Below are 20,847 nucleotides of genomic sequence, written 5' to 3'. Positions count from 1 at the left end.
TGGATTATCAAACAGCCCATGTAGAAAGCTTCTAAATGTTTAAACAATAACGTGAATCAGAGACCTGGTGGGAGTTACTGTTGTGCTGCTAAGATTGAAATGTTTCTAGGTTCAAAGAGACGATATGCAAAACTTATATTATCATCAGAGCCGGTTTCTGCAAAGCAAGGGAGGAAGTGTTTCTGGTGCAATCAGCAACATTTGACCAGCAGAGGAAAGTAATGGTGACTCTCTAAAATTAAACTCCTGCTCAGATCCCCACCTTTGGCTCTCCTACACACATCTACAGCACCTCTCCTCATCGTCTTTGCTGCTGAATGAGCCATTACCAGGACAAGCTTTTTGTGGTGGATAGATTATTGGGTCTGTGATGGTAAATAAACTTAGATTTTAGCTTAGAGAGTCACACTTGTGTGTTTCTGGCACTTGTTAATGAATTAAATGATCCAAACATTGTTTGTAGCACTTGGAGGCCTTTGAAGCTTCGTTGTCCAAATATTTGATTGTGAAGTTCATATTTTCTGTTATATATGCAAATCCAAAAACTGTTAAATGGTTTTCCACTTGTTTTGATTACACCCAATATTAATAGCTGTTCATAAATTGGGACGTTAAATAGTCTCTGTGACGTGGTATCGTGTAGCACGATTACGGGTGGCAACATGTTAGCAAGCTGCGTTCGTGACTTGTTGTTGCAGAATGCTAATTAGAATGAACTGTAAACTTCTCAGACGAGCTGTAGCTCAGATTGTTTTATTTATTAAATAACCACATTAAAAATGCTCCAACAGCACAAACAGCAGTTGAGATGTTTAGCTTACAGCTGCCTGTGTGTGGCCACTCGCATTTCTTTAAATCTGATTGGTGAAGTTAACTAATATCACATTGTTTACTTGGCCTTCTCATTTATGCAGTATGATGGCTCTTTTAAACACCGTAGCTAAAGAAAAGCTCTAAATAATTACAAATAATTCTTGCTGAAGCTTCAAAGACTCAGATCAGCTTCTTAGGCCCGACCCTGAACCCCTGCAGAAGATTGATTTTTATCAGAGTAGTTTAAAAAAACAAACAAACAAATAATTATGCACTTCTAATGTCTCGTTTAGGTATTACTACAGAGTCTGATTTTTCTGACTGCACCTTTGTAAAAAAAGACAGGGAACAGTTTCTTTGACCTCTGTTGCCCCGACTTCCTCTGAAGACACTTTTACGCCTTTCTTGCTCTGTGGAAACTCAGTTTTACACTCACATTATGCATCTTCTCAGTGGTACGTTCCTTTGGCTCTTCAGGTGGCTCACGGCAAGCCGTCTGGTACTGATGGAGATCGCCAACACTGGTCGTCATAGATACGCACTACCATTATGCACTATTGGTTCTTCACTGATGCCCTCCCACTCCCCCTTAACGGTTCCTTGCGCTCGTGCAGCTCGGCTCAGCGACTTTTTCTTTGCACATTTTTAAAGACTGTTTTTCTTTCTTTTCATTTTTTTTAAATCACTTTGTGTATGAGTGCGAGAGATTTATGATGGTGGTTCAGTTAACCTTGACATGAATGTAACGTCTCATTCTTGGCCTCGTTCACCACAGTGGATTAACTCTTCGGTACCAGTATTTGTCACCTGTGGAGCGCCAAGATACACCTGTAGTTCTCGTTTAAAGCCACTGCTGCCACTCCTGAATGAATGAGTGAATGAATAAATGTGTGAGTGTGTGTGTTAATGTGCATTTACTGCAGATGTTGCTCATTGGACACTGCACCTGAAATGCCTTGAGCATTCTGACTGTAGGGGGTGAGAGCGTTTAAAAAAAAAAAAAAAAAAAAAAAAAAAATGAAAATCATGTACAAATGTATAAAAATGAAATTGTACTACTTTTTTTTTTTTTTTTTTTTGTTTTTTTTTTTTTAAAAGAAACTTGTATCCCACATGTTTGGTCTGTGTATTGTAAAAGAAGCCATGTTTATAATTCTAATTGGTTTGTGACCAATATGCCTGTTTGTATCAGATCTGTATATCAGTGGTACGCATAATTTTTTAATATATTTTTTATTTTTCCTTTTTTTTTTCTTCTAAATGGGAGATTGTATGCATAGTTGGGTCCTGAGAGACGCAGCGGTGCCGTTGAATGGTTGCTGTTTTTTGGCAAAATTTCTGGAGTATTGCAACAGCTCGGTGTTCATAATTACAACAATTATGACGATGACACCAATAAAAGATATTTATTTCACATCGGGGCTTTGCTGGAGTTTTTTGTTAGTTGGCACTGCGCAAAACTCTCGAGTCATCCTTAATTCCTTTATATGTTAGGAAAACGTAAAATAGGAAAAGTTACTTACTGAAATGTGGCAACATACATGTAAATACAGCATCGAAAGTACAATTCTAGCGAGCTTGAAAGTCAACATTTGGTGTGACCGCTTTTATTCTTCAGCAAGTCTGAACTCTCATAGGCAGCTTTCTTGTCATTTCTTCAAGTCGTCTTCAGGAATAGTTCTCCAGGCTTCTTGAAGGACATTCAAAGCTCTTCTTTGGATGTTTCTGCCTTTTGTTCTGTTCTTTGTCAACATGATCCCACACTGCTTCAATAATGTTGAGGTCCGGGCTGTTGGGAGGCCAATCCATGACTGATAGTGCTCCACTGTGTGTTTTCTATCCAGGTATGATTTTATTGCTTTGGCAGTGTGTTTGGATTTGTTTCTTCCAATTAAGGACACACTGCACATCATGAGTTTTCAAGTAGTATTGTTTTAGAATCACTTTAATGGTGTAAGACTGATTAAAAAATAGATAATATTTATCATGTTGGTTTGTCTGTGAAGGTTCTCAGTCCTCCAGGTCATTGTAGTCTAAGGAGCTTGGGGGGGAAAAAAGCGTCTGGATTTCTTTAAGTTGCTTGAAGACGTTTCACCTCTCATCTGAGAAGCTTCTTCAGTTCTAAGGTCAAATGGCAGAGAGTCCCAGATTTAAACCCAGTGGGAGTTTCCCCCCCAAAGAGGGACAATGGACCACCTAATAATCCCCGACCTAATCACATGAGCCAAGGTGTGAAAACAGATGTAGGTCACAATCAGCCAAGGTTTCGGGGGAGCTTATTGTGAAACCTGGCCCCACCTTATGTGATTTCCTGAGATCAGATGGCCCAGGATGTGAGTGGGCGTTAAGGCGTCTGGGAAGGGATCTCAAAACTGGATTATAGATGGCAGACAGTTGGTGTCGTAAACCCCCGCCTCTGTTCAAAGATCGTCACTCACAGTGGACATAGATGGCTTCTTTCACTCCTCTTTCAAACCATCTGTCTTCTCTGTCCAAAATGTGAACATTGGCATCCTCAAAAGAATGACCTTTGTCCTTTTAATGCAGATGGACCGTTGAGTCTTGTCCCATCGAGGTGGCTCTTCTGTGTTGTGCCATGTGTTTATGAAGTGGCTGTTTGGTCTCTCCAATGTAGAGGTCTGAGCATTCCTCGCTACACTGTACAGTATATACTACGTTGCTAAATTTGTGTTTAGGAGTTTTTGTCTTTGGGATACTCCACTCCACCATTTGACCTTAGAATTGAAGAAGCTTCTCGGATGAGAGGTGAAACGTCTTGAAGTAACTTAAAGAAGTCCAGACGCTTTTCTTTCCAAGCTCTTTAGACCAGTATGTTGGTTTGTTTTCTGGCAATGGCATGTATTGATGTGCAACCTCTGTAGGGCCCACTAGATGTCAATGTTACACCACAGGTACAGCTTTACTTTTGCGCCTTTTATGTGCAAGTATTACAGTGATGATACGTAATTACAAGTTCATCATTTTCTTGGGTATGTGTTATTTCTTTAATGCCAGAGGCTCTGATAAGTTGTGTTGATGAAAAACGTTGTGACATGTGAACCCCACAGGCGTCACAGCCATGGTTCATGAAACCTGACCTGCATTGCCTGAAGGGGTGGATCTGTACAATGAAAGGTTTGTAATCAAACTACGCTCCAAGCATATAAATACGCACATGCTCTGTTGCACACACACAATCGACTCTTTCACACAGCGCTTTCACTATGGGCTTCCGGGCTGCTGCAACCTGGTACCGCTGCCTCCCAGCGCTCTGCTCCGGGACAGCGCTTCGGGTCGCTCCGGTGCTCAGACCCGCACCCTTCGCTTCCATCCCGGGCAGAAGAAACCTGAACGTGCAGACAGCAACTGAGGCGGTTAGGCTGAAGAGCATTGATGACTTACCGGGGCCCAGCCGGTCCACCAGTATGTACTGGTTGTTGGTCAAAGGATACGCGGAAAAGATGCACTTACTGCAGGTACTGGAAGAGAATTTAGTGGCTTAAAACAACAACAGCAACTTTTTAACTGTTTGTACATTTGCGCTAAAGAGTAGAACAAGTATGAGATGACCTTCAGCCGACAACAAAAACTGTTTCCACGGCTGCTGCTAGTGTTTCGAGAAAACGCATTCAGGGATGTTACTTTCTTTCAAACTTTTGAACAAACATTTTGGCTTTTTTGTTCACTTTTATTTCTATTGGCTCGATTTTGTATGAAGTCCAGCCAGAATGAAATGTGAACTAAATGTGGGACAGAGAGAATGACTTTTAAGTGGTTTCATTTAAACATTTTAATTAGTTTAGATGTATGACCTAAAATTAAACAGGTTTGGTATTAAGTTTTTAGCTATAGAATAGTAATTATACAGTATAATCTGAAAACAGCTTCCCAAACTCCTAAAAAAGCTTTTCAAAGTGTTAATCATATTAATTATTATTTAGATCAATCTATTTAAAAGTAGTGTGAATAAAAACCAAAATCTAAAAAGTAATGAAATTAGTGATTGTAATTAAACAGATATTCATGTCCTCATTGTCTTTGTTATTGTAAAATAGACTTTTAAATAATTCAATTTTGTAGGGCTTACAGAAGCGTCAGTATGGGCCCATCTGGCGCTCCAAGTTTGGCCCTTTTGACATCGTCAATGTGGCGACTCCTGACCTCATTGGTCAGGTGATCCAGCAGGAAGGCCGCTACCCAGTCCGAGTTGAGATGCCCCACTGGAAGGAGTACAGGGAGCTGAGGGGCCAGGCCTACGGACTCCACGTAGAGTGAGTGTAGATGATGTCAAAAAAACTTTTATTCATGTGTCCGAAATTCCTTACAAACAGCCAGGGACCCAGAAAGGAACCCAGAGGAGATCCTCTGACTTATAATAATCAAATGATAATTTCAAATATACATTTTTCTCTGACAACATAGTATTTGTATATAGTATTTCATTCTATTATATATAGTATCTTATTATTATTACCTTATCCTGTTCCAGTTTTGCTGCTGTAATTTTGCACTGTCCACTTTCTGCTGTCCCATGTGTGGGACTAATAAAGGCTTATCTTATCTTATAAGCTATAAGTAATTCTTAAATTTTTGGAAAAGAAAATTGGTAAAGTTAAGCCCATGTAACAACCTGGTGGATTGTGGAGGCATCCATTGGGTGCTTGTGAAGAATCTCTTTAAGCTAAAAAAAAAATCTGATTTCATAAAAGAATACTGGCGTTCCTCAGGGGTCTTTCATAGTACAGGTATGTATATAAGAACATTTAGCAAGAGAAAATGTACAAATATCTTCTGCGGAGTAGTAAAGGAGTGCTGAAACTGAAACAGAAACTGGCCAAAAGTTTTTTTTAACAGCCATAATTCTCTAATAAACTTCATCCATCGACTTTTTTTGTTCTTCTTCTGGTTGTTGTTATTATCCTTTCTCGTCTCTGCTGATTGATACTGACTATAACATAGAGTTTATAAAGCCAAAAATTATAAATTGTCCTTTGATTTTGGCAAAACCTGCTACTGGAGTTCCTCAGAGTTTTGTTACTTGTCCTTTTAAGTTTTTTCCCTTTTAATTTTACAGAACAGGACCAGAGTGGTATCGCATCCGCAGTGCCCTGAACCCCAAGATGCTGAAGCTACAGGAGGTATCGGTTTATGCCTCCACCATCCAGCAGGTGACTGGAGATCTGCTGCAACGCATTGAGCTCTTACGAGCTCGCAGTCAGGACCAAGCCACAGTTTTGGACGTGGCAGCTGAGCTCTACAAGTTTGGCTTTGAAGGTGAGAGGGACAGCAACTAATCCTAAAGGGGGTGTAGGTTAGGGTTTGCAACTCTTTTATTTATGTATTTATTAATATTTTATTTACAGGTATATCCTCCATCCTGTTTGAGACCAGACTGGGGTGCCTGCAGGAGGAGATTCCCCATGAGACTCTTCGCTTCATCAAGGCTCTTAACGACATGATGACATTTGCTGACATGGTGCTTCTCTTCCCACGATGGACCCGCAACATCCTCCCCTTCTGGAAACGCTTTGTTCAGGCCTGGGATGACCTCTATGAAGTAGGTATGTAACAGAAAAAAACACAAAAGGGAAGATTTCTGCTGTTTTGGGTTTGCTTTAAGTTCATTTGTATCTTTTATGTGTTTGCACGGCAGCTCAGATGCTCATCGACAGAAGAATGGCTGAAGTTGAAGCTCAGGTGAGCAGGGGTGAGCCTATAGAGGCCATGTACCTGACCTACCTGCTGTCTTCTGGCAAACTGACCAAAGCGGAAGTCTACATAAGCGTTACAGAGCTGATTCTGGGAGGAGTCGACACGGTGAGGAAACAAAATGCTGTAGCATCATGCGTCTGTTCTTCATCCATTTGTTCACTATTGGTAGAAAGAAAATTTTGGTTAACTGTCACAGTTTGAGCTGCTCCAAAATGCCTTTTATTTTTCCTTTTTATTCTGTAAACCAGCAGTTACTGACATCTTTTAAGATTAGTGGGTCAAAAAATGAGCAGAATTGGGGAGTGTGTGTCTGCTAACATAAATTAATAAGCACGTGATTAAACTTGTTTGAGAGGTATCGAATGGAGAATCAATATATTTTGATTGAGTGATCTTCTCTGTTAGAAATTGATGAGGGCTGTGTGGTGGTGCTGGCAGACAGCAGTGAGACAGGTGGAGCTCATTCATCCAGAGAAGCCAGAGATTTAGTTTACACTGTGGACTAATCTCTGAGTAGAGATCATGAGCTTGCTATAAAAATGAACTTGGTTGCCTGAAATGACTATCTTACATGACTTGTGCTGGCCCTATGGCGTTATTTTTGTGCCACTATTCTGAACGCATGCAAAAAAAAAAATTGCAGGTGCAAGTGTCGCATTTTAAGAAGAAATTTATTTTGAGCGAAGAAAAGCTAAATTTGAGTGAACAAAATTCATTGCTGCGTGCAAAAAATGTATTTCAGTGTTTGCTATTATCCACACACACACACACACACACACACACCTCTGAAAACGTTAGAGCACTTTTGCAAATATGTGATGTCTTGATGAATCGAGCAGATATTAGAAGTTTACACAGCTACATTCTCGCATGAAAATATCTTAAAAGTTTATTTTGTGACCCAGAAAGAGAAATATTTCAAACTCCGCCACTGCCTCGTTTGAGTTTTGGACGAAATGGATTCTGGGATATTGCATTTCGTCATTTCGAGCTGATTGGAGACCAGAACAGCCAATCAGATTTTTTTGCATCCAAGTCTGTGATTGGCCGGTTTTGTGGCACAAATATAACTGTGTACAGAAAGAGTTGAACGCGCACGGGCAGAAATGTTGAGAGCGCGAGCAACACATTGCGAGCGCAAGTGCAAAAACTGAGCGAGAAGGGCTGCTAGTGTGTGTGTGTGTGTGTGTGTGTGTGTGTGTGTGTGTGTGTGGATAATAGCAAACACTGAAATACATTTTTTGCACACAGCAATGAATTTTGTTCACTCAAATTTAGCTTTTCTTTGCTCAAAATAAATTTCTCCTCAAAATACAATACTTGCACCTGCAATTTTTTTTTACATGCGCTCAGAATAGTGGCACAAAAATAACCCCATACTGGCCCCCCTTTTCCCTCCAATGCTTGGTATGGACCTTGGGTAAGCTTAATCAAGACACCAGTATAAGTAAAGGCCAGAATGTGTGGGACGTTCTCTAAACATGCAGGGTGAGGACTCTGAAGAGTCAGAGGATGGAAGCAAAGTTTCGACACCGTGCTCAGTTTTAAGCCATCTGCTCTTGCACACCCAATCTCATAATGTCTCACCTTCCAGTTCTAAAATAAACACTCTTAATGACAGTCATCACAGACACAGACACATGGGACATGTTTTTCAGGCTTAGACTTAGTACAGTTTGCAGCAAATTGTGCCAAAAACATTTATGTGATTCATTTAAATATTATCCTCCCAAGATTTTGCACTCTGTAAATGAAAAAAGACTCCAAAAAGCATAAAAGTTCTAAATATCAGTTTGACAGTCATGAAAATGCAGTTTGGTTTATTGGCTCTCATCCATGAAATGCGTTTTACTTTTTAACCAGATTCGTTGATTGCAAATACGTAATTTTTTCACAGAGTATCCCTCTGGTAGTGCTCTGAGCAATCCAAGACCACTGGCTTGTACTGACAGCACCACTCCCTCTAGACCTGTCCCAACATCAGCAGTGCATGCTGTTGAATGCCCGGTAACTCAACAATAAAGCACCACTTATCTGAAATACAATTATTGACAGAAACAGTGGACTTGTGTGTTTGCAGCCATTTCCCTGTTGCCGGGTTTAAATATGGTGAATTTGCTTCTTGTGAAGGATTTATTCTCATGACTCATCCAGTGACTTCACTCCCCCACCAATCAGTGGCATGCAGTCTTTTGATGTCACATTTCTGGCTCAACTCAACTGACTTGGAAGTCCTAAAAAAGCACCTGGTACCAAGTACTACTATCTAATGGAAAACCCTAAAAACTGAGTGGTCTAGTTGAGCTGAGTAGTCCAACTTTATAACAGCATATCCAGCAGCCTCAACTCCCTTGACCCGCTCAAAACAGTCTCTTTTACCTGCTGTGGCCTATGGTTCACTATGGACGTCCGTGCCCTAAAGACCACCTCCTGCTGATTTTAGAGGATCTATAGCCTTATAGACATCATGTGAGGTCCTGTAAAGAAACTCTCTCTCTCTCAGGCCAAGACTTATTATTACTCTTCCCTCATTTGTCATCAGCAAAGCCATTCCAGACTGCTGGACTGGCTACTTCACCCCCTTGATCTACCTCATCCTTCAGGTGCCCCTGACCTCTGCTACTAGGCAAGGCAAGGCAAGTTAATTTGTATAGCACAATTCAACAACAAGGTGATTCAAAGTGCTTTACAGAGACATTAGAAACAAAAACAAATAAAAAGCATGATTTAAAATTGATTAAAACAAGCAAACAAACAAACTAACTAATTAACAAACAAACAAACAAACAAAACAGTATATAAAATCAAAACAGATAAAATCAGAACAGTAGATAAAATCAGTAGTTAAATGTAAGTTTTGAAATTTAAGCTTAAAAGTGTGGATTTGGTGTTTTATTCAAATGCAGCTGAGAACAGGTGAGTCTTCAACCTGGATTTAAATAAACTGAGTGTTTCAGCTGATCTGAGGCTTTCTGGGAGTTTGTTCCAGATATAAGGAGCATAAAAGCTGAATGCAGCTTCTCCGTGTCTGGTTCTGACTCTGGGAACTGAGAAAAAACCGGATCCAGATGACCTGAGGGATCTGGAAGGTTCATACTGGCTCACCAAACACAATGGAAGGCCCTTGCTCTGCCGCTGCCCTGGTTAACCAAGGTGTGCCTCAAGGTTCTGTGCTTGGACCATTTCTCTTCATTTACATGATCCCCTTTGGCTAGATCATTTGTCACCGTGGTCTCTGTTTCTGTTCCTATGCTGATGACCCTAAACTTTATCAGTACCAAACCTATCACACTCCATAGTCACTTGTCAGCTGTCTGAAATTTAAACAAGGATGTTATCTAATTTACTCAAGCTCAAAGTAATGAAATAGATCTCCTAATTGCGACCCCCCCCCCCCCAAGGCTGTATTCTAGAAGACTGGAATTTTACTCCTTGACAGGCAATGATGGCAAAGATATTCAAAGCTCATCTTGTCCAGTACAAACCTTAAGTTGTTATTATTATTAATAAACAAATGTGTCTGGATTTTATTCATTTTTTAATAAGATTATGGACTTAGATGATAAATTCCATCCTTTTTTAACACTCTTATGCTGTGGAAGGTTTCTTAGAGTGATAATCCTCTTCCTACCTTTACTTCTAAAATGACTCGGCCCCTCTGATTCTCCTTTTTTAAAAGATCATGTTACTGACCACTTTTAACGTCATTAGCTCTAAGAGGTGTTTGTTGCCAGTGTGCAAACTCTTTAAGAAACAGGGTCTGCGACATGTGACCTACAAACCTCAGCAACACAATTATTTGTGCCTTATTCGACACTGAATCTGCTAGCTGAACCTTTATTTTATTTTCCTGTGTGGACTCATTGTTAAACTGTCTCTAGGCAGTTGAGTGAGGAAAGCGGTTATTCATCCATATTACGTTACGTTGCAAAATAAACAAACCTTTTCCAAACATGTTGGCATCTTATGTGCAACGAACAACAAAGAAGTTACAGATAAGCTCTGTGTTGCTCATGTAGAGAACCTAAAAGACTGCCATAGCTCATTTAGCACACAAAATTCAAGGTGTGGACTTGTTTGTCTTGGCTTCAGTCTGACTCAAGCTTTTCAGCCTCTCACTCAACCTCCACCTTCACCACAACCATGTAAGCTTTGATTCACAATAGCAAAAACACTAGATTTCCATCTCTGTGTCCTCTTGACACGGGTCGACAGAAACCGGCGGCCTGGACTGACTGCAATCAGTCAGTTAGATTTAATGGTGAGAAAACCAGCAGCAGTGATTTGTTTTTGTTTTACCCAGCAATGTTTTTATGTGAGAAGCGAACACACATTACTTACAGCAAAATTGTTTCAGTTTTGCCTGAGGGAATCAAAACCTCTGGTATTCAACACAAACACAAGCCCAGTAGGGATCACATCTGGTACGGCACGTACAGCAAGCTGTCACAGAGCCCGTTTGGCGGCATTCCCTGGTGAGGTTCAGGCTTGTCCCCATCCTTTGCCACAAGCTACAAGTTGGAAGTTTGCGTAATCTGGACATCTTGGTTATCCAAGGTGGGCAAAGATAAAGCTCACAATGTTTAGTCAGTATTTGTACGCTGTGCTCGTGATAGAGGAAAAGTAACAGGCTTAAGGTTAACTTAAAAGGAAGGAAGATAGGGTCCATTATTTTAAGAAGTTTCCTTTTCACATACAGCAAATTTCATGATTCATCCTTTAAAATAGTCTTTTCTATTTTTAAATCAAGTGAAGAAGATAGCTTTCAATCAAGCCATCTTCTTTTTAAGATAAAAGGGATGGTGAACGAGATGAAAATGTGGTGAGGAGATAGTGACTTTGGGTTTTCAGATAAGATGTGTCTGTTCCTGAAACATTGATTGTGTGTGCTCACAGATGGGAAAGAAAATTCCAGAAGACTAGAAATAATTGTTTTTCTGGTTTTTACTGTGTGCCTTTCTCTGTTTGCACTTCTTTCTTATCTTCACCGTTCTAGTGAAGTAAAGGCTAAAGAGCCCCCCAAAACATGAGTACTTTTTAGAATGCAGTTTCTTGGGTGGTCCAACTTTGTGAGTGGGAAATCGGAGTTGAGCAGACTGCTGATTCAAATGATTACTGGGAATTTGACAATTCCAACTTCAGACTTATTCAGGAGTGCACCAATAGAGGCCAAAAAGTCCTTTGAGTTGAGTTTGAGTTGGCTTCAGTATAGTGTCTACAATGGTAACAACAATGATAAGGGAGGGAGCCTGTTTATTGGGGTGTGTGAGTGTGTGTTGCAAGGACGTGCCTTTAGGGTGTATGAATGTGCCAGACAATGATTATTGGGGAGTGTCGTGTTGAATCCCATTAATCTTATGTCATACTGAGTTGAATTTGAGAGAGATGTAGTCTGACCCAGCATGTATGTGAATGTAACAAAGGCAAGCCAGAAATATTTAAAGTATACTATTATTTGAATGTAACAGAGCAGATGTTTATTGAACTGAAGCTAATGCAAAGCAGTGCATAGAGGGGAGAGTCTCAATACAAGGATGTTAGAATATTACATTTATAGTGAGCTTATTCATTGTTTTAGTAACATTTCTAAAGAGATCAGGCCATAAGAAAACCTGCCAATAGCAGAAAAGCCTCTGCGTGTCCTTTCTCAGAACACAAATGTTTCACCCCTCACCTAAGAGGGTAATAAAATCTTATGGAGAGTAATTTAATGTAGGTGGTACTGAGAGTTGAGCCTTCAAGTCAAGAGAGTTACTTTGGGTCACATGAGCCAAGGTGTGGTCCATGACATGGGACATTACCATCACAGGGGTCAAGGTGTGGATCCTCTGTGAAAATTGCCCTATCCCGTCATTATGTGAGCTATTAGGTTACACGGGTTAAGGCATGAGTGGCGTTTAAATCGCCTGAGAAGGGATCTGAAGACCGGAATATCCTTTCTCCTGTAAGTGCAGATGTATGGCCAAGTCTCGTGCTGTGTTGTGCCGTGGGTATGTGGTTTGGTTTTTTGGTTTCTCCTGTGTATATTTCAGGCCCTTAAGACTACTGTGAACTGAGAACCTACACAAACATTCACAGATTTCAGGTCTTATAGTGCAGTAGTTTCTCATAATGCCTCCCTGTTTACACTTTCGGGTATTAGAAGCTAACCTCATGCTGTGTGTTTAGACTGGAGTTTTCTTTTTAGTTCAGTTCAGATAGTTTGTGCCACCCAGCTGCTGAGCTCAGGAGTGTGAAGGAGGTGCACACAGAGTCAAAAGGAATTATTTTAGCAGGATGGGAAAGAAAAATGATCCCTGCAAATGCTGAGTAAACATCACAAAGAGACACTATAGTGTTTTTTGTGTTGTAAGCATTGATGTACATCAATAACTTGCACGGTAATAATCGTTTTAAGTTTTTTGTGATGTTTTTACCTCTAATTTTTACCTACGTATCTACTCAACCTCTTCCATTTTTCTCCCACCTGACTCCAGACGTCCAACACCTTGTCGTGGGCTTTGTATCACTTAGCGAGAGACAGCAGGGCTCAGGATCGACTTTACAGCGAGGTGAATTCGGTTTGCCCAGACAAGCGGGAGCCAACCATGGATGACCTGAGCAGGATGCCCTTCCTGAAGGCCGTCATAAAGGAGACATTACGGTGAGCTGACAGCTATTTGCGTCTGTCTCTCAAAGGAGTCAAGTTTTTCTTAACCGTAAGCATTTTAACCGAAGACCTGATGGTTTTAAAAACAAGTCTGTAATTCATAAATGATCTACAAACACGTGATGTATTTTGCATCTGCATGCTGGAAATCATCAAGTTGGTGTTTTGCACTGAATCTTTTCAAAACTTTGCTGTCCACTCATCCAAACTACACAAGTTAGTGATGTGAAGTCATTCGTGACAGGGAACAGTTTGAGTTTGAGACAAGCAGTAACAAGATTTTGTGAAAGCTGGGATTTTTTTGGATGCCTCTCGTTTACTTCTCGGATGAGAAATTCCAGTGAGTGCCAAAGCTCCTCATGTAGGTTTTCACACACAGGTGCTAAATCCTGCTGGAAGACTGAACTGGCAACTTCATGAAGGTTGCCAACAGAATGATAAAGTGCTCTGAAACCTTCTGCTAGACAGCAGAGTTGAATTTGGACATGATAGAAGGAATAGTTCTGCAGGCTTCTTGAAGGACATTCAAAGCTCTTCTTTGGATGTTTCTGCCTTTTGTTCTGTTCTCTGTCAACATGATCCCACACTGCTTTAATAATGTTGACGTCCGAGCTCTGGGGAGGCCGATCCATGACTGATGGTGTTCCACTGTTTGTTTTTCTATCCAGGTATGATTTTACTGCATTGGCAGTGTGTTTGGGATCATTCACATGCTTGAAAATAAAGCTGTTCTTAATCCGATGCTTTCCAGCACTTTAAAAGCCCTTTGGAAGCAAATTATAGAGAAATGAGGGTTGGCTCAGGACTTTGATAGAGTATTTTATGAGAACGGCCCAACCCAGCAATGTCAAACTGTTTTAAGATCACTTACTTAGACAAGTCAGAGCTGCATTAAAAGCAACATGTGGTTAAATCAAGTTTTAGTCTTAATAAAATCGTGCTTTTGCAGCCCTATGCCTCAATTCCACAGTTTAAAAGCGTCAAGATATTTAGAGGTAAAAGTTCAAGTCTGTGAAAACCTTCAGCTACATATGCATGCTGGCTTTCTTTGAAAATCTGATTAAATGAAGCACACACAGGAAGTTCTCATGCTGAATATGTTGTTTTGGACGGTTTCCTGCTTCTGTGGGTGCAGAATGGAAACCTGTGTGGTATTTGCAAATATTCAAGTGGCTGCTTGTGTACAAAATGGTTTGCTCAGTGTGTGTCATCACCTTTGAAACTCAAAAATTGCTGTGTTGTTCTCACACTGCCACCTTAGATGACTAAATTTCAGAGAGGTGTGTTTTTATGAAGGAAAAAAAACGTAACAATCTCGAGGATTACTGATGGCGTTTGCTGTGTTCCCGCGTCTCTGTCGTCTCTGTGACAGACACCTCTCAAAAACCCTCAGTCAGCAAATCACATCACAGTAAGAATAAGAGCAAAATACACCTCTGCCAAGGCTGAAAACTCCCTCCATGCCAAACTCAGAATACTGGTGGCATTTTCTTGAGCAATTAAAGGCAATACCATCCTTAAAAAATAAATAAATACATTTTGGTATGTACTTTTAAAGATGGCCTGTATTTGTATAGTGCTTTTCTAGTCCCTAAGGACCCCAAAGCGCTTTACACGTCCAGTCATCCACCCATTCACACACACATTCACACACTGGTGATGGCAGCTACAGTGTAGCCACAGCCACCCTGGGGCGCACTGACAGAGGCGAGGCTGCCGGACACTGGTGCCACCGGGCCCTCTGACCACCACCAGTAGGCAACGGGTGAAGTGTCTTGCCCAAGGACACAACAACCGAGACTGTCCAAGCCAGGGCTCGAATCGGCAACCTTCCGATTACAAGGCGAACTCCTAACTCTTGAGCCACGACACAGCACATTTAATTCTGTTCTGCCTTGCAAGACTTCTGCCACAAACCCCTGGTGACGGATCCAGTTTCTCCAGTCACTTCTAACTTGGACCAAGTCCACCTCTGGTAGCATATTACAAGAAAATGTGTGCTCGAGTTCCTGAGAAATCCTCACATCCTCTGTGGCAGTAATAGTAATCTGTGGTGGAGTAAGGGTGCATTTTCAACACGATTTGGTCAAACTGTGACCTCAAACATTTACTGGCGACTCTGATCATGACACAACAGGAAAATGAAGCTTTTCTTTTGAGTTTTCACTGATTAACTTTGTCCTTAAGTTGAACTTTATTCTCAATCAGTGGATTAAGTTCTTTCTAACTAACAGTGAGTTCAGGGTCAAACATGGGTCAGAAAATGAAGAATAATACTAAGTAAGCAATTCTTAAGCCACATACCTGTGTCATTATTTCTTTCCTTTTTTAAAAATTTAAATCAATCATGACAGTGACAATGCCAGAGTCAAAAAATCCTTCGGGATTATTTGCATTTTGCACCCATCCCAACAGGTTTTATCCCACAGGGGCGGTGATTTGATTCAGCCTGTATCACTAGGAGGGGTAAAGGTTCACAAGGTTAAAGTTACATATTTCAGTGTTTTTGCACTTTGAAGGTCTTGTACTAATTGATTTATTGCGAATGACCTCTTGTGACCCATCCCCAACAACTTCATGTTCCACACTTGATGAACTGCTCTGTGGAGAAGCAGCCGTGGCTCGAGCGTTCAGAAAAAAACGAGTCCAAATCTGCCCGGAAAGCTACCTGTGTACTTAGTTGCATACAGTTTTTTTTGGCCTCGGTGGAGCTCAGTCTGACTGCCCTTCTAGTTTAAAAGCAGTTGTGTGGTGGTGGTGGTGTTTTCTTTATTTTCTGTGTTTATAGTTAAGCTGTTCCAGCCAGATTGGTAGTGTTATGAAGGACAGGCTCAGTGAGAACCATCGGTAAATTAAAGCTGGTTTTATCTGTAAAGGACAAACTGTTCCAGTAGTCTGCTCTGACCCATCCAGTTCTCCCATCTGTAACACAATACCTCCATGCATACGCAATGTTTTCACAGGACTCTGTGCAGCCATGTGGAAAGCGAAGTACCTGCCATCATTCAGTAGCTTTTAGGAGCAATAACTTGCATTAATGGTTTTCTTTATGACTTTATCAGTCTCTCACATCGTTGTGGAGGCCCAGTCTTCTTTAGTTCATTGAGATTTGAGGTCATTTGCTTATGCACAGTTCTCTTAAGGTCAACAGCATCAGTCAGATTCGGGTCTGGAGTTTGACAGGACCACTGCTGTGCTTGGGATCATTGTCCTGTTGCGTGACCCAGTTTCAGCCAAGCTTGAAGTGTCAGACAGATTTCCTCAGGTTTGACTCTAGAATATTTTGGTATACAGAGGACTTCATGGTTGACTCATTTACTGTAAAACAAACCTAAATCATCACCCCTCCACCATCGTGCTGTGAAAATAATAATTACCAACAGCAACACAAAACAACCTATAGAAACCAGCCAAAATTTAGTCAACTAACTTAAGTCAAAGCCAAAGTAAAAAGGTGAGTCTTTAAGCGAGATTTAAAAGACTGAATAGACTCGGAAGTGTGAATGGTAATAGGGAGATTGTTCCATACTCTAGGTGCTGCGATGGCAAAGGCACGAGCGCCTCTGGTTTTAAGCCTAGACCTGGGCTGCATTGAGAGCATCTGGTTAGAAGATCTTAGTGCTTTTTTTGGGGGGGGGTTATACAAATGGAGAAGTCCTATTAAACAGCTAGGTGCCGTATTATTTAAAATTTTATAAGTGAGTAAAAGAGTAAAATGATCATACATTCTGGTACCTGATAAAAGGCTATATAATGAACCATGTACCTCCACGTATTGTGCCATGTATGGAGAAAGCAGTGACAACGTTGTAAGAGGAAGAAAAAAGTCTGACGACTGTAGAAAATTCAATAATAGAGTGCAGCAGAAAGAGCTGAGTATATCTCCATTTTCACTCTCACCTATGGTCACAAGCAAAAGGTATCAATATTGTTGTTGTTACTATTAATATTTTAATATTCACTTGTGGTTTATAGAGCATTTAAAAGTAGAATGGGAGGCAGAGCCTTCAGCTTTCAGGCCCCTCTTCTGTGGAAACAGGTCCCAGTGGAAGCAGTAATGCTGGACTGCATGTGATTATGAGAATAGTTTTCCACTTCCACACTTTCTATTTACAGCTCCTACACTTCTAACTGTTACAAACAAAATGGATCATATGACTCCTGTGTCCATGCTTTTCTCTGAGATGCTTATAATTTATCCATCTGTCCTCTTACACGTATCCATTTTAGGGTTGCAGGCATGTTGGAGCCCATTCAAGTTGGCACGGGGTGAGAGCTGGGGTACATCCTGAACTGATCGTCAGTTGGTGTCAGAGTTGTTTGTAATTTGTTATTCATGTGGGTTCTTCATATTTATGTCCTTGGAACACTAATACATTTGGCCCTAGCATTAAACAGTTGTACTCTCAGGTCAGGGTAAATGCATTCAGACTGGTCTACACAGTATTTTTTCCACTCTCCTTGCATTTGGTTCCTCCTTATTTCTCTCTTGCCTTCTGTTTGAATTTATTTTATATTTTTTTTGTCGGTCAAAGCACTTTAGAAGGTGCTTTATAAAAAAAGTTATTTCAGTTAAAAGAAAGCAATAAGAAGAGATCATTTCAAGGAAGTGACTTCCTGATTAATTCATTTACTGAAATAAAGAGTTTGAGTCTGATTAGACTTTGATGACGCTCCATAGCAGAGCAAAGTGTACCGAGGGTCTGTCCAGGGTCTGTCCAGGGTCTGTGGAGTACACTTAAATTACCACATATGTTAGAATTTAACTGCCAAGTCTCATTTTTTAGAGCTCTTGTACATAAGAAACACTGATTGTTTGGTTCTGGGGGAATTCTTTTTTTAAAGGGATGCTGTCACTGCTCTGAATACACCGTGATGGTCTAAAGAACTTCCTCAGTTGAATGTTTCTTCCAGGTTTTTGTGAATTCTGAAATAGTTAATGGTTTCTAAGACTGTCTCTATTTAACAATAAAGAGCAGAAGAAGAAGCAGAACCCCCAACCATGAGGGGCAGCCAATCAGAAGAATCAAAGTCATGCAAAGCTCCTATAGTAGAGCAAGAATGAAAACACCTAGTTGGAAGTGAGCTGAATCAGCCGTCTTTCAGTAAACATCTGCCCTTTTTGGCCTCACGTATTTTCTCTGTCTTCTGATGCAGTTTACGCAAAAACCAACATGTCAGCTGCGATCGATTACAAAGCTGGAAACATCTCTCATGTCTTATTGGAGGCTGATTTGTTTCTTTCTTCCTCAACCAGCCTGTATCCAGTGGTTCCTGGAAACGGACGCTTTGTTTCGGAGAACGAGGTGATTCTGGATAACTACTGGTTCCCGAAGAAGGTAGGAAGACACGGTTACACACATACACTCGTATGTCTTTAAGCATCTCTCTAAAATAAGCCGTCTTTTTCCAGACTCAGTTCCATCTGTGCCATTATGAAGCCTGCCACGATGAGTCCGAGTTCACAAATGCTGAGCACTTCCTCCCAGAGCGGTGGTTTCGCAGTGACACGCCGAATAGCCGCAGTGACAGAGCCAGGCCCGGCTTCTACCAGCATAACCCTTACAGCTTCATCCCGTTCGGCGTCGGGGTGCGAGCCTGTGTGGGGAAGAGGGTGGCAGAGATGGAGATGCACTTTGCTCTGTCCAGGGTGAGTGATGCAGAGCTAGTGCTTTTTTAAGGGTACCTTTTGTACCCTCTGCACAATCTGTGCACACGGGGGGGCAGCTGCGTTCCTTGTGAGGATTGCCCTTTTCCAGCCTCCCTCGCCTGCTTATAGAAAGCACCATGTGGTAGAAACTGGCATTGCATGAAAGTACAGCCCAGCTAGTTTGACTTGAGTTAACATCCCTTTAACCCAGAACACTGTTGTAGTTTCTTCACTTTCTGTTGATAGTATTAGGTAATTTTGAAAGATTGTTGGCTTTTTCTCTGGGTTTTTTTTGTATTATTTCATTTATTTCATTTCATTTATTTATTCATTTTCAGGCACAACAAATACCTATATTGAACATAAAATACACAAAACAAAAAACAAAACTTGCCTGAAAAAGGAGTGGGACGAAGAAAACTTATTAAATCCCACCCCTATACTCACTCATTATTGTAGGTTTTAACTTACAATATAAAGCATCTGAATTGAATTGAACTGAAATATTTATAAATATTTTTAAACCCAGGACTAAATGCTGAAAATGACACTAGATGTTCTCTCCAAGTGAAGACAGCTGCAGTACTTTATCTTCCTGCAGTCTACAGATGCTGGCTGAGCAGCAAGAAACTGATAAACTGGAAATAAAAACAGTAATAAAATGATTAGCGAGTCCTTAGAGGGAAATAAACAGAAGAAAGAAGGAATTTCTGCAAAAATGCCAAACAAAATAGAAAAGCTCCTTCTTTTGGCGCTCCAGCACTTGAATGCACTGAGACATGTATCACTTCCTCTGTCTCATCTTTATCACTAAGGACGTGTACAGGCTGTTGAATACTTCTGAAGAAGCCGGCTGGCTTAAAGTGGCATTTCAGGCTGCTGTTAAAGGTCAGCGCCTTTAGAGCGCCACAGATTTTATATTTTTAACCTTTTCGTTCATATTTAAATGGCGGACGGTCACGGCAGATGGCTGCCCCTCCCTGAGCTGGGTTCTGCTGGATGTTTCTTCCTTTTAAAAGGGAGTTCTTCCTTCCTTTCTACACACTGATGCAACCTTGTTGCGTTTTAGGGCATTATTCTTTTCATCGACAGATTGCCTAATCTTAAATAATCTGTCTCAGCTTGTTGGAATTTCTACAACTATGACCTGTTATATCTGTATTCAAGTCATGTCATAGATATGAGCATATGAAAACAGATATGCTGAAGAATGTTTGGGCTGCTTTCAGAGATGAGTCTCCCTGTGGTTTGTGTGTTTTGACATTTTCAAAAGCCAGGTTGCCTAATTAGCGTTTTAATGCAAACATCAGTCTTGGTGGCTGTGGTCAGCGTTGTTCTGTTTTCATGTTAAAAACAGTTTTAACCCAATAGGTTCAATTGTTTACAAAGTGAATTTATAAAGAAAGGAGAAGTGCAGTTTAATGCACTTTTAGTATATATGTTATGTTCTGCAAATCAACAGAGTAAATAACTTAGGTAATCAAACATTTAGCTACAATCGGAAGCAGCCGATTTATGGGTAAATTTTTTTAACACAGTCCTGCTATTGCTCTGCAGCTGATGCAGCATTACGAGATCCAGCCTGAAGATGGTGCACCGACAGTGGAGGCCAAAACTCGGACGCTGCTCATTCCCGCTAAGCCCATCAATCTGCGCTTCCTCCCCAGAGTCTGAAGATGGTGCCAGTGATGGCAAGCAGCTCGTACATTCACAATAAAAGTGCTCCCAGAAGTTTCTTTCTCAGTGTAACTTTAGTTTGAGCAACAGGCTAAAACTGCACAGAGGTACAAATGAGTAATTAGATAAAAATTTAAGGCCATTTCTGGTGTTTGCCAGTCTGGGTGTGGTGCAGTTACGCATCTGAGCCTTAATGGTGCAGATTCCTGTCAGCAGCTGCATTTAACAAATTTCAGCAATGATGGTAGTGAGTAAATCCTCAAGCCAGGTTGACACATGCAGGGATTTCTCTTTAGGAACACATTTAATGGGCACATTTATCATTTTAAAGAAATAAGCTCATAAT

At 40.8% G+C, this 20,847-nt stretch overlaps 1 protein-coding gene across 2 annotated transcripts; it reads left to right on the top strand.

Annotated features, from left to right (window-relative positions):
- The first annotated feature begins 4,037 nt into the window (after nucleotides 1-4,037).
- Nucleotides 4,038-20,587, top strand: cyp27a2 (cytochrome P450 family 27 subfamily A member 2). Of its 2 annotated transcripts, none has more exons than XM_085347499.1 (9): nucleotides 4,038-4,289; nucleotides 4,894-5,084; nucleotides 5,888-6,087; nucleotides 6,177-6,374; nucleotides 6,467-6,630; nucleotides 13,002-13,168; nucleotides 18,432-18,513; nucleotides 18,588-18,824; nucleotides 20,382-20,587. In XM_085347499.1, exons 1-9 carry the CDS (start codon nucleotides 4,038-4,040, stop codon nucleotides 20,496-20,498), a joined length of 1,608 nt encoding a protein of 535 aa, XP_085203625.1. In that variant the 3' UTR covers nucleotides 20,499-20,587. The 2 variants fall into 2 exon arrangements, with proteins under 2 accessions (XP_085203625.1, XP_085203626.1); XM_085347500.1 differs by having other exon boundaries at nucleotides 4,159-4,236.
- The last annotated feature ends 260 nt before the right edge of the window (nucleotides 20,588-20,847 follow it).

Source organism: Diplotaxodon limnothrissa, linkage group LG23 (assembly GCF_057381915.1).
Source record: "Diplotaxodon limnothrissa isolate DT_005_m linkage group LG23, D_limnothrissa_male_GT1.1, whole genome shotgun sequence".
NCBI lineage: Eukaryota > Metazoa > Chordata > Actinopteri > Cichliformes > Cichlidae > Diplotaxodon > Diplotaxodon limnothrissa.
This window is presented reverse-complemented; position numbering and strand designations above follow the sequence as displayed.